This window comes from Vulpes lagopus, chromosome 7 (assembly GCF_018345385.1).
Source record: "Vulpes lagopus strain Blue_001 chromosome 7, ASM1834538v1, whole genome shotgun sequence".
Classification (NCBI taxonomy): domain Eukaryota; kingdom Metazoa; phylum Chordata; class Mammalia; order Carnivora; family Canidae; genus Vulpes; species Vulpes lagopus.
In genome coordinates, this window is record NC_054830.1 from 93725227 (window position 1) to 93738383 (window position 13157).

Sequence of the window (13157 nt, forward strand, 5' to 3'; positions counted from 1 at the left end):
GGCACAAACATTCAGTTCATAACAAATAATAAATTAGAATTTTAACATTTTAAGATCCACAGTAAATTACTAGATCTAGGCATTTAGCATCAATCCTTGTTAATGGCATAAATAAAGCTATGTACAGCCTGATGAAACAACATATGCCAACCATCATCTAGACTTGCCAAAGGGATCATAACTGAATCTCACCAATTCTCTGGATCCAGGTGCCAATTTGAAGGAAATACAGAGGACAGAGACAGAAGAACATATTGAACTATAGCAAAGGTGCAATCAGTAAAACCCAGAATAAGAGAAGTTATTCAAGTCAAATAGCCTCAGATCCTCAACAGGAAAGTTGTAAGAAAAAAAGGAGTGGAGGGGGATGGAGGAAAGCCTGTATATTAAATATTATTATTTGAGAAAACAAATCTGGGAAAGACTGAAAAAAACTAATGAATAAGGCAAGGCAAGTATAAAAAGGGTAAGACTCATAGTGTCTAGAGCAGCACAGATGATGAAATTATGACAACAAAAAGAAGTGATTACTATAAAAGTGAGAATGGTGGTTATTTTTTTTGGGGGGGGGATGAGGGATTCCTGGAGTGCTGAAAAAGTTTTATTTCTTGTCTTTGGTGGTAATTGTAAGGGCATTCACCTACAATAATATATTAAGCTATTTTTTATTTTATTTTTTAAGATTTTATTTATTCATGAGAGAGACACACAGAGAGAGGCAGAGACACTGGCAGAGGGAGAGGCAGGCTCCCTGCCAGATGTGGGACTAGATCCCTGGCCTCTGGGATCACACCCTGGGCTAAAGGTGGTGCTAAACCGCTGAGACACCTGGGCTGCTCTATTAAGCTATTTTTTAAATGTAAATTGGATTGCTGGCATATAAATCTTGAGTGGAGTGGCACATGAATTTGGCATTTTCTGAATCTTATTCTCTGGCCTTTCCATTCTTTCTTTATGCTTCTCAATACCCATCAAATAAACCCCCCTTAGAGGCAGTTTTGCTGTTTGCTACTAAAGAACACTAATTGATGTTAAGTGGCCTTGGCAAGTTACTACTAGTGGTGGGGTAGGTATAGAAAATTTTTGAGAGAAGCTTTTTTTTTTTTTTTTTTTAAGATTTTATTTATTCATGAAAGACACACACACACACAGAGGGAGAGAGAGAGGCAGAGACATAGGCAGAGGGAGAAGCAGGCTCCCCATGGGGAGTCTGATGTGGGACACGATCCGGGACTCCAGCATCATGCCCTGGGCCAAAAGCAGGTGCTAAAACGCTGAGCCACCCAGGGATCCCCGAGAGAAGCTTTTTTTGCAGTAAGAAATGGAGTAGTAGCTAGAAAGGCATTGGGGTCAAAGAAAAAAAATTTTTTTAAACAATGGATGATAGATAGCATCGCATGTTTGTATTTATGGGAAGAACTGGTGATGCACCGGAGAATATAGGATAAGCGCTGGAGCAAACTCTTTGAGTAGGAGAAAAGGAATATGACCCATCGAATAAGTCAAAGGACCAATCTTAGGGAGGCATACTTTGACTATAGGGAAGACTATATGGGCAAAGGTATAGGCAGGTTGGTAAATTGTTGTAGACAGTCTGTTCTGGAAGCATCCATTAACTAGGACGCGAGACACTGAGAGGAGGGGAAAGAAGTATTGGAATAAGGAAGAAAAGATGTATCACTGTATGGAGAGTGAGATTTGGGAAAAACAGAGGGGAGAGGGCAGGCCTAAAAGCCTATCTGATTTGTCATGAATTTTGAGCGACAACAGGCTTCATGATCGTGTTTATGGGCTAAGTTGTAGGCGTGAGTAGGCCGAAAACTGGATTTAACAGGGATTTGGGTTCTGCCAGAGAAATCTGGCAGTGAGAGAAAAGGAGCAGAGAGCTGAGAAGAGGTGGAGTAACTGGGAGACCAGGGCACTGAAAGGTCACCTATGGATATAGAAATTACCAAAAATTATCCCAAGAGTAACATCCGGGAACAAGTCTAAGTCTTCTAAAAATGAAGTCCAGCGCCCCATCTTCACACCTGACCCGCAAAAGCAAGAGTCGTGGGTGAAAGCATAAAATTCAAAGGAGCTGGTTTTAGTGAGGCAGTAACTGCCAGAGGAGGCAATGGGAACTAAGTAGGATACCCACCACATTTCCAGGCCCTATTGTCTACGGGGTGTGAAAGAGGAAACAGTCGTCAGTGGAGGGGGCCCCAGGGGAAAGCTGCTTAGGGGAGAGCCAGGTTTCTTAAGAGCAAGAGGATGAAAGAACATTCAGCAGTTGAGGGCTCACAGCAGACCTGGAGCTTAGTGGTTAGATGTGGGTACAACTCACAGCTACTGAGACAGGTGAGGATGGAACCCAATGCTCTTTCTACTACACTGGGCCACAGTCCTAAATCTACATATTTTTTTTTAATCCGATGAAATAGACTTACAAGAGCAACGAACCACAGACACAAAACACCGGAAAGCGCGAAGCCGTGGGACTACTGCAGGGGTGGTGCTGAAGTTACGCGCAAGCGCGAAAGAGCTCACCGGCAACGCAATGCACTGTGGGTCTTGTAGTTTTTCGGCTGGACCTTCTCGACGGGAAGAGATGGAGAACAGGGCGCATTGCATGGCGGGAAACATAGTGGGCCTTGGAAATCCGTCCTCTGCCGGAAGCCAGGCAGCGCCAGCGCTCGCCGCTTTTCCGGAAGCGCGGGAGTCTTGGTTTTTGTTGGCTTGGCTTAGGCAAGTCCGCTGTACCGCAATACCATTAAAGGCTCCATTTCCCCCGAGACTTTACGGTCATTTGAGGCGAGATGGCTCCGGGCGAGAGAGGAAGGTGCGGTGGCGACGGAGGGGCCGCCGCTGCCTCAGGCTGCGCGTAGGGAGGGAGCATGAAGGCGCTCTGAGCCGTTGGGCCTGCGCTGGTTTCCTTTGCAGTGATAACCGCCTGCGGCAAGATGAGCTCGGCGTGGGTCACCTCTTTCGAGAAGGAGCATCTCTGGATGTACCTGCAGGCGCTCGGTTTCGAGCCAGGCCCGGCCACCGTTGCCTGCGGAAAGATTGTGTCGCACACGCACCTCGGAGTGTAAGGAGCCGGGGCGGACGGGGCGGGGGTGCCCCCGCCGGGGCGCGGACCTCGCAGGGTGGGGAATCTAGTGTCCGGCCGTCCCTGTGCGCCAGCACTGTACCAAGCCCCGCGTCCCGAGCCTGCCAGCCTGGTGGAAGTTCGATCCCGCTTCAGTGGTGATGCCGGGGCTGGTCTGTGGGGTCGAGGGAGGGGTGGCGAGGGGGCCGTGGAAGGGTGCGACAGCGGTATGTTCAACGGCTTTCGGACTCGAGGGAGTCTTGTCTTTTTCTTTCTTTTTTTTTTTTTTTTAAAGATCTTATTTAATTCGTGAGAGACCCAGAAAGGCAGAGACAGAGGCCGAGGGAGACGCAGGCTCCCCGCCCCATGCGGGGCTCCTCCCCCCCCCCCCCCCCCCGCCCCGAGCCTGGGATCACGACCTGAGGCGGAGGCTGACGCTCAACCGCCAGCCACCCAGGCGGCCCTTGAGGGAGCCTTTCAAGGGGGTGGCTCTCCGGATGATGATTTTTACCTTCTGAATTTGTAGACCGAGCCGTTCTGTAGTTCGCAAGAAATAGTAGAAAAGGGTACTAAAGTGGAAAGTAAAACCCTTCCCTATTTTTGTCACTGATATAATAGTTATGATTCTGAGTCTAAATATTTTGATTGTATTCCTGTGTCTAAACTTACAACTTTATTATTATTATTTTTTAAAGATCTTATTCATTCGTTCATGAGAGATACAGAGAGGCAGAGACACAGGCCGAGGGAGAAGCAGGCTCCATGCAGGGAGCCCGCTGTGGGACTCGATCCCGGGTCTCCAGGACCACGCCCCCGGCTGAAGGCGGCGCTAAACCGCTGAGCCACCCAGGGATCCGCTAAACTCATCAGCTTTAGAGCATTATCTTTCCCAGCATAGGCCAAGAGAAATTTGAGATACATTGGCTATTTCCTGTTCTCAGTCTTTTGACTTTTCCAATTGTTATTTAAGTGTTCACTTTGAGTGGCAAGTGTTTTGATAATGTGCTTTAAGACCTCTGTTTCTTGCTGTATCAGTCTCAAAGGATCTCTTGATTCCCCACCAAGTAATTTCACAATGAAGGTAGATGTTATTTATAAGGTAATTAATCAGCTCATCCACACTTCCCTGCCCTCCTCTGCCTTCTTGACTTTTTTCAGATGTATTATAGCTCTTTTACTGACAAGGTTAGAGCCATGAGTTACTTGTTTTGAAGTTACTATTATTTACGTATAGAAGTGCTTTGTCTAGAAGCCTGTCCCAAAAATTGACAACCAGAGGATAGCATTTATAAGATTATATTTATGTATTAATAAATACTCCAGTTATTTCACATGATTTGATGTCCCATAGTACAGTTTCATTTTCTCCGTTAGTGGCAGAGAAGCTTGAAGCTTCTCCAGGCTTCCACTGAGAATGGTTACTATTGCCACCGCATCCTTCTCTCCAGTATTTATTTAGCAGCTTTAGTTTTCTTTACAGTTCCAGTCTGTTTTCTGCCTTTGAAAATTAGTTAAAAATCTGTTAAGTGCTGGTCCAGTAAGAACAGGGCTCCCTCCCTCCCCATCACTGCCATAGAATATTTTACTCCTTGTCTTTAGAGTCATTTTGGTCGCTTGTTAGGAGGGATCTATCATTTTGAAGCAGATGTCCTCTTTAAAATGCTTCAAGCAGGAATGTACCATCAAAGAAAGATACTTAAATTTCAAAAAAAAATTTTGACTTATGTTTACATATGGCAAAGTTTATTCTTTTTTTGAGTGAAGTCCTATGGTTTTCTAATTTCTCTGAGCATGTAGTTCTGTAACCACTTATAAAGTTAAGCATACACTTAACATATGTGATCCAGCAATTTCATTCCTATTTGCCCAGAAGATTTGCACTTTGGAAAAACCATTCTGGTTGCATTGGAGAATGGATTAGAAGGGGAAACAGGGCGTTGCAGTTAGGTAGGCCTAAACTAAGGTGGGAGTGGGATGGAAAGAAAAGGTGATTCATTCATTGGCTTATTGAACAGATACTATTTGAACCCAGTATTGGATCTGGGTAGGCAGTAGTGAACAGAATAGACAAAGTTTTCTCTTGCAGAATTTCAGTCTAGAGGATGAACAGACCTTCAACAAATATCTTATTTAAAATTATAATAAGTGTCAAAGTGAAGACAACAGGATACTATGTGAAAAAATAACAGGTTTGAGAGATAAGAAGGTAGGGACTTCATTTGTGTTTGTTGAGAATAGAAACATTTCAAGGACAAGAGTTGTTTGACATATGGATAAGCATAGGAACCTTAATCTTAACTCTTTTTCCAACTTGAGAACATAGCTTTATGTTTATAGGGGTACTCACGTATGTTTGTCATGAATTCCAGGGCCTCACAGCTCCTTTTGTAATTGCCTAATTACTAAGCCAATTTCTTTTTAGAGTCTGAAAAATAAGGAATCACCCAATTGAAATATCTCTTCAGATTATTGTTGAAAATGTATTGAACGTGGAAATACCTCAGATCACTGTTCTAAGTATTAAAAATATTTTATATTAGCATATAGAATGTCCTTAGATATAGTCTATTATGTTCTAGTGAGTGTTTTTTCCCTTCTTTTTGATAATGTCTTCAGATTCTTCTGAGACCTTTTGTTTATAGTTGCTGGTTTCTTTTGCTTTTAACTTTTTTTTTTTTTTTTTAAGATTTTATTTATTTATTCATGACAGACACAGAGAGAGAGGCAGAGACACAGGCAGAGGGAGAAGCAGGCTGCATGCAGGGAGCCTGACAGACTCGATCCTGGATCTCCAGGATCACACCCTGGGCTGAAGGGCTGAAGGTGGTGTTAAACCGCTGGGCCACTGGGGCTGCCCTTAACTGCTTTTGATAATCTAGTGGCAAACTATTCCCTTTTGCACCGATTCAAATGCCTTTTTCTATTACAGTAATGGAAGATTCTCATAATTTTTTATCTGATAACTTTGACAGGTTATTTCTTTTTCCTTCTTGAGTGTAAACTTTAACCTCTTTTGGGATATGTGTTCCATTTTTATTCACTTTTCACTTATCCAGAGAACTTAAATTGCTTTTTTTTTTTTTTTTGCTTCTCATGCTACTCATACTTCACTGCCAGGACTTTGAAAAATGGTTGCTATATCTCTGTGCCAAATTTGACTTGTTTTACCTTGAGAGTTACCAAAGTGTAGTTTAAAATCTTGCAGGTGGGCCATGCGGTGGAACATGATATCTGTGGTGGATCCTTTCCATCAGCAGGTTGTTGCTGTAGATGAAATTCAGAAAACTCTTCTCCTCATGGCTCTGGTAGTCCCAGAAGCCTGAATTTTCTGTGTCTTACCAGACACTAAGATTTGGGATAGGGGTATGAGGAGTGGACATCCATCTTAGAACAGTGGCTGATGACTGGCCCCATGGTTCCTATACTGCTCTTATGTTAACTCTTGATTCCTCATAGCTGTGCTGTGGCATTCTTGTAAAGTTTAGTTTGTTGTTGTTGTTGCTGTTATTCTTAACATAATTGTATTTTTTTTTTTTTTTTTTTTACGCTTTGTCTTGATTAGTTAGGAAAATCAGGACAATCAAAAACTTTAGAACACCTGCTAGAATTATATAAGGGTGGTTCTGTGGTTAAAATGTAATAGTAAAGACCCTGGACTCTGGGGTCAGATGACATATTTTAAATCACTGCTCTTCTACTTCCTGATTGTATGATTTTGGATAGTTTTGGCAATTTAGCTAACCTCTAAATTTAAAAATTTCTCATCTGTATAATGAGAACAATCAAATTACAATCTAATGTCATTAGAATTAAATAATCCATGGTAAAGCAACTAGCACAGTATTTAATTTCATGAGTGTTGAAAATTAGATGAGTTATTACCTGTAAAAGACTTAAAATAGTACCTGGGAAATGATAAACTATTAGTAGCTATTTTTATTGTTACTCAGTAAATGTTGGCTTATATCATCTTTAGCACATCATAGGCCATGGTTTTCTCTCAATCTAATTAGGCTTTCCTTTTCTTTTTGTGTCCTATTCTCATTGCAGTAAAAAAAAGTTCTACCAGTTTTCTATGTGATCAGTATTTTCAGAATCGGAAAATAAAAGCTTATTGCTTTTCTTATTTATAAAAATGTACATGAATGAGAAATTAGTTTGCCTTGACCTCTTGAAGAGAATGAAAAATACTAATTTGTGTTAAATTGTTACACAACTTTTGATGATACTTAGTTTTATTAACCATATTCCTTTTTTGTTTTTTTTTCCCCCTGCTTCTATTTCTTTTTAAACCACTAGGAACATGTTTGACAAATTGAACCGTGATGCCTTCCAAATCGTTTCTTATTTTTTGTTTCAAACACTGGACCAGTCACTCACCAAAGAAGTTTTCAAGTGAGTCAAGTTACTTTATTTTCTTTCTTTTTTAAATTTATTTCCTTTTTGTAAGTGGTCAGTCTCAAATTTAAAAGGGGAATATACTCTGATGTAAGCCAGAATCTCAACTTTGGCCTTTGACTATTGTTTTGAATGGTTGTCACAAAAATCAGGTTTGAGTCTTAAAAATTTAGTGCTTAACTTTTATAAATCTGAGTGATTTTTCTTTGGTACTTACCTTAAAATCACTGATTATGTCATAGATAAGATAGATTTTGTTTATAAAATCAGTTCCTAACATTCTTTATAGTCACAGTTGTTAGGCAAAACAGTTAATTGGTACCAATCTGTCTATACAGTTTTGCCTTACCTTTTTAAAAATTTTTTTTGCTCATTACTCCCTGCCTTACTCCTTTTCGTATAGGCAATATCACTTGTTTTGTCTATTTTTAATTTTTAGGTCTCTAAATCCTTATTAGTTTGGTCGGTGATATATAAAAGTGTCAAATGCCATAGGTGAAAATCATTCCTATTTAGTTTAATGGTAGATACTGTGGAATATTGAATAGTTTAAGGAGGAGATAAGAATATGAATAGCACTAAACCTTGGTTCCAAGTTATTTTCCACATCACTTGGGTTTCTACCACCAGAAAAAGTGTTAAAATTTGTTTTAATATTTATATTGTGCTATTATCCTTTTAAATAGAAAAAGTGGAGGGTCTGTTCGAGGATTCTCTTCCCCCCCTTCCCCTCCCACTACTTGTGTGCACTATGTGCACACTCTGTCTCCAAAAGTAAATAAATAAATCTTAAAAAAAAAGAAAAGCAACAAGTAAATCCATTGTTTAGGCATTGTTATTTTTGATAATTTTTTTTTAAAGATTTTATTTATTTGAGACAGAGAGAATGAGCAGTGGGGAGGGGCAGAGAGAGAAAAGCAGACTCCTTGCTGAGCAGGAAGCCCTATGCAGGGTCCCAACAAGATATAAAAATACTAAAAAGAAAAGTTTTGGGGTGCTTGAGTGGCTCAGTCCGTAAGCGCCTGCTTTCCACTAGGCTATGCTCCCAAGGTCCTGGGTTTGAGCCCCATTTTGGGCTGCCTGCTCAGCAGAGTCTGCTTCTTCCTTTGCCCCTCATGCCACTTGTGCTCTCTCTCTCTCTCTCTCTCAAATAAATAAACTCTTAAAATTATTTTATGTCTTGTTTATCCACAAAACAGTAGCACATATTGACTGTGTTATGGATTATCTCTAGGAGTCCAAAGCTCTCATGTCATTCCTTCTGTGCTCTTCCTGAGCAGTTATAATTTATGTTTCTTTCTCTCTCTCTCTCGCTCTTTCTCTCTCTTTCTCTCTCTCTCTCTTTCTTCCAGGCTTAACATACTAATTTATTTATACCATTTTTTGGCATTGATCCAGTGAATCCATTGAGAGTGTTGTCTTCTTTAGCTGATTTGTAGTAATTTTACTGGTGATTAATTACTTCATTTAACATATATATTCACTGATGTTTTGTGGTAAACTGAACTCAGCCTTTAATTTATAAATAAAAAGATCCAATTTCTCATAGGTTGGTATCCTTCTTTAGTTGAAATCTACAAATGTTAGCCTTGGTTCACTTAGCATTAATGTTTCTAGTATAGGACGAAAGTTTCGTGTTTTAAAATTTTTATTTTATTTTTTATTTTTTAAAGATTTTATTTATTTATTCATAGAGACACACAGAGAGAGAGAGAGAGAGAGAGAGAGGCAGAGACACAGGCAGAGGGAGAAGCAGGCTCCATGCAGAGAGCCTGACGTGGGACTCGATCTAGGGTCTCCAGGATCACGCCCTGGGCTGCAGGCAGTGCTAACTCACTGTGCCGCTGGGGCTGCCCTCGTGTTTTAAAATTTTGCTGAGTTTTTAAATTCATGATTCTAATGCTTCTATATATGTTTCTAAGGCTTTGTTGGCCTCCATTTGACCAAAAGAGTGACACTGAATTCCGGAAACATTGCTGTGATTGGTTAAAAAAGATTTCTGTAAGTATTCTCTTTCTGGAAGATACAAACTTTAAGAAGTTAAAAAACTACATTAAATTCTTTTTGGCTTTATTGAAGTATAATTTTACCTTAATGTTTTGGAGATGAAATCTTTTTAGTGCTTTTATCCTAACAGTATAATAGCAAGGAAATATTTGTTAGAATAATACTTTTTAATGGTTTTTGGTAAGGATTCTGCATATATCTAGGAAACCAGCTTTGCTGCCTAGATGCATTGGAAATAGGTTACTGAGTTCCTGGGAGGTTATATCATGGTTTTCATTTAAAGAAACCTTTTCTTTTTCTTATGAAAACATTTTTGACGATAGTTTACTTTAGCTTGTGTCCCCAAATAGTATCAATAATTGTGGTTTTATATTATAATTATTTTTTCTGGCCAAGTCCACCAAGAGTTTACAGAGATTCAAATATTCAACTTCTGGTTCAAATGGAATAATCCTGATCATTCCTGCTATGCTACATAATAGGAATTGTGTCTCTTATTATTATTATTATTATTATTACATCTATTATATGGGAGAGAGAAAGCACATACGCACTTGCATCTGTGAGTGTGGGGCATGGGAGGGAGGGGCAGAGGAGAAGGAGAGACATATGCTAAGCAGACTCCTAAGCAGACTGCCTGCTGAGCACTGAGCCAGAAGCCAGGCTGGATCTCAATACCCAGAGCCAAAATCAAGAGTCAGATGCTTAACTAAATACACCAGCCAGATGCCCCAGAATTATGGTTATTATTAATAAGATTATTGTTGATAAGGTCTTCAAATCATCTTATTTCTTTTTTTCCTTAGGCTGAATGTGGAAGTAGTTTTCCTCAAGTTGTTGGATCATTGTTTCTTTCTCCTGGTGGTCCTAAGTTTATTCATCTGATGTATCATTTTGCAAGATTTGTTGCAATAAAATATATAAAAACCCATTCTAAAAGTAAGTTTAATTTTTAGTAGGAGTTTTTTTGTTTTGAGTTTTAAATTTTCATTGTTTTTTTATAATTTATTAGTCAAAGAGATTTTAATAAAGCAAGATAAGATAAAAACATTAACTTGCCTTACAAGGCATATAGTTAATATTCTACTGGAACTGTAGTTTGAAAGCCTCTAATGAACATAAGTAGCTATTCAGATAATTTTATTACATTCTAATACAGGGGTTGGGAAACATTTTCTATATAAGGCCAGATAGTGAATATCTTAAGCTTTGTGGACTACACAAGATCTCTTTCACATACACGTCTCTATGTTTTTTTTTTTTTTTTTTTTTAAATACAACCCTTTCAAACCCTGGAAAGGATACCTAGCTTGCTGACCTCACAAAACTAACCAGAGGGCTAAATTAAATTAGACTTGGAGGTTATATGCCTCTACTATATTGTATTAAATGTATTGTGTTAAATGTTGTGTCATGCAAGGTTTACTTTGGCTACTGTCAGTTGGGATTTTTTTGTTAGAAATTGCTGTTTTAAAGGGATTTGATCTGTTTCTTAATTCATAGAAACAATATTTGATTTTAAGGCTAAGACGTAAAAAAAGAATGTTCTTTGTAGTTTATTAAATATGCTGTTTTGTTTAATTGGTTCATGCTCATAAAACATGGGCAGCAAATACAGAAAGTCAATGCAGGAAGATCCCATCCATCTTCCAGTTTCTAGAAACAACCATTGCTGACATTTTGCTTTATTTTCTTTTAGATTCTTTTTTAAACGTAACTATATCCATACTTTTTTAAGTAGGTAGTTTTCATGATTCAAAAATCAAAAAGTGAAAAAAATCTTTCACTTCTATTCTCTACTGAGTTTCCTTTTGTAGAAGTAACTAATGTAATCAGGAATACAGGCAAATATATATATATATATTTTTTTTTCTTTTTTTAAACCCTAAATGGTGACATACATCGAGTTTCAGATCTTGTGTTTTTTGCACTGGTGTATATTGGAGATCATCTCATATCAGTTCATAGAGCTTTTTTATTTTCTCTCTTTAGAACTGCATATTTGGATTTTTTAACCAGTTTTCTGTTGACAGACATTTGGCTTTCCCCCCACCTTTTTTTTTTTTTTTTTTTGGCTACAAATACAATGCTACAGTGACAAGCTTTATACATGTATGATTTTGTATGTTCAAGTATACATTATACATATGTGTGTGTGTGTGTGTGTGTGTGTGTGTGTGTGTGTATAACTGCTTGGTCAAAGGAATTGTGCAGTTGTAATTTACTAATTATTTTCAGATTATTTCCCGTAGAGATTGAACAATTTATACCTCTGTCATCAGTGTATGGAGAGTTTTGTTTTTTCAGGCAGTTAAACAAGTAAGAAATTTGAGATCAGAATGTATGGAACATCAAAACCAAATAAAGAAGTAAGTGACTTTTAAATTAGAGCTGAAAGTTGCCTTAGTTCAACTCTTGCATTTTTACCAGTAAGGAAATTGAGAGTCCCATAAAATTAGAACATAATTCTGATTCCTAGTCCAATTCTTCAATACATTTATTGCTGAGGTAGAATTTTATTTTTGTTTTTAATTAGGATAGTTTTTAATTGGTGGGTTTATAGATCAGTTAGCTCTTTTGGTGGTAAATTATCAGACAATTTAAAAAAAATAACTAATGAAATATTTAATTTTTGACTAGAGTGGAATCCTCTGATGACGAAAGTAATATACAAGAGAAAATCCAGAAGGTAACTTTTTTAAGGAACAAATTTAATCTTTCTTACTTTTGTGATGTGCAGTTGGCTTACTTATTTGGACTTTTATTCTCTCTTTTTGTCATTTCTTTTTGTAAATTTTTTTTTAACTCAGTAAGTAATATATAAGGGTGCCTCTAAAAAACATGAATATAATGGAAAAAATTAACTTAAAATTTATTAAGACTAAAAAATACGAAAGCAGGTTTAAAATTAATGATAGAAAGTTCAGTTTGTAACTAATAGTATTTATGTAAATAAGTATGTTAACTGAAGGGAGATGGTAAGCATGGAAGAAAAATGAGAAGTCAGCATTGAGGCTGGCTTGGCAGTTAGGAAGAATCTGCAGACATAATCTGAGGTTTTCAGAGGTTGGATTTGATGTGAGATTGGAGTGTTTTCTTAGGCCTTTGTGTTTAGATGAAATCTTTCTCAAGCTCTTTGTTCTGATTTCATGATCACTGAGCTGCTTCGCATGTTAACTTGGCGTCCCAGCAGTTTGTCCCTGGAAAAAGTCAGTGCTCTCCTCAGGGCATAATTATTCATCCATCAGTGAATTTTTATTAATCACCTGCCATGTGCTAGGCTTTTTTCTTGATAGTAGAGCTACAGCAGTGAAGGAAAGAGGCAAAGTCATTTCCTTCATGGATCTTCCAACTTTGTGAATATGAATGGATATTCCTATTACTGAACACAGTATCTTTGATTGTAATTTAATTTAGTTTAATTTAATTTTTTTTGATTGTAATTTAATTTAGTTTAATTTAATTTTTTTTGATTGTAATTTAATTTAGTTTAATTTAATTTTTTTTGATTGTAATTTAATTTAGTTTAATTTAATTTTTTTTGATTGTAATTTAATTTAGTTTAATTTAATTTTTTTTGATTGTAATTTAATTTAGTTTAATTTAATTTTTTTTGATTGTAATTTTAATAGGTTGATGTGAAACCTGTTAAAAGTTTTCACATTGATCCCTCCTGAGTTTG

At 37.7% G+C, this 13157-nt stretch overlaps 1 protein-coding gene and 1 pseudogene across 1 annotated transcript in view; one reads left to right on the top strand and one right to left on the bottom strand.

Annotated features, from left to right (window-relative positions):
- Positions 1-2485: 2485 nt before the first annotated feature.
- Positions 2486-13157, top strand: part of HAUS6 (HAUS augmin like complex subunit 6) — a 50390-nt gene continuing 39718 nt past the window's right edge. The window contains exons 1-5 of the mRNA XM_041762471.1: positions 2486-3070; positions 7370-7465; positions 9391-9469; positions 10282-10414; positions 12116-12164. Coding sequence (XP_041618405.1) covers positions 2943-3070; positions 7370-7465; positions 9391-9469; positions 10282-10414; positions 12116-12164 — 485 coding nt within the window. The 5' untranslated portion in view covers positions 2486-2942. The remainder of the gene's footprint in view (positions 3071-7369; positions 7466-9390; positions 9470-10281; positions 10415-12115; positions 12165-13157) is intronic.
- LOC121494545 lies at positions 4895-6484 on the bottom strand (annotated as a pseudogene).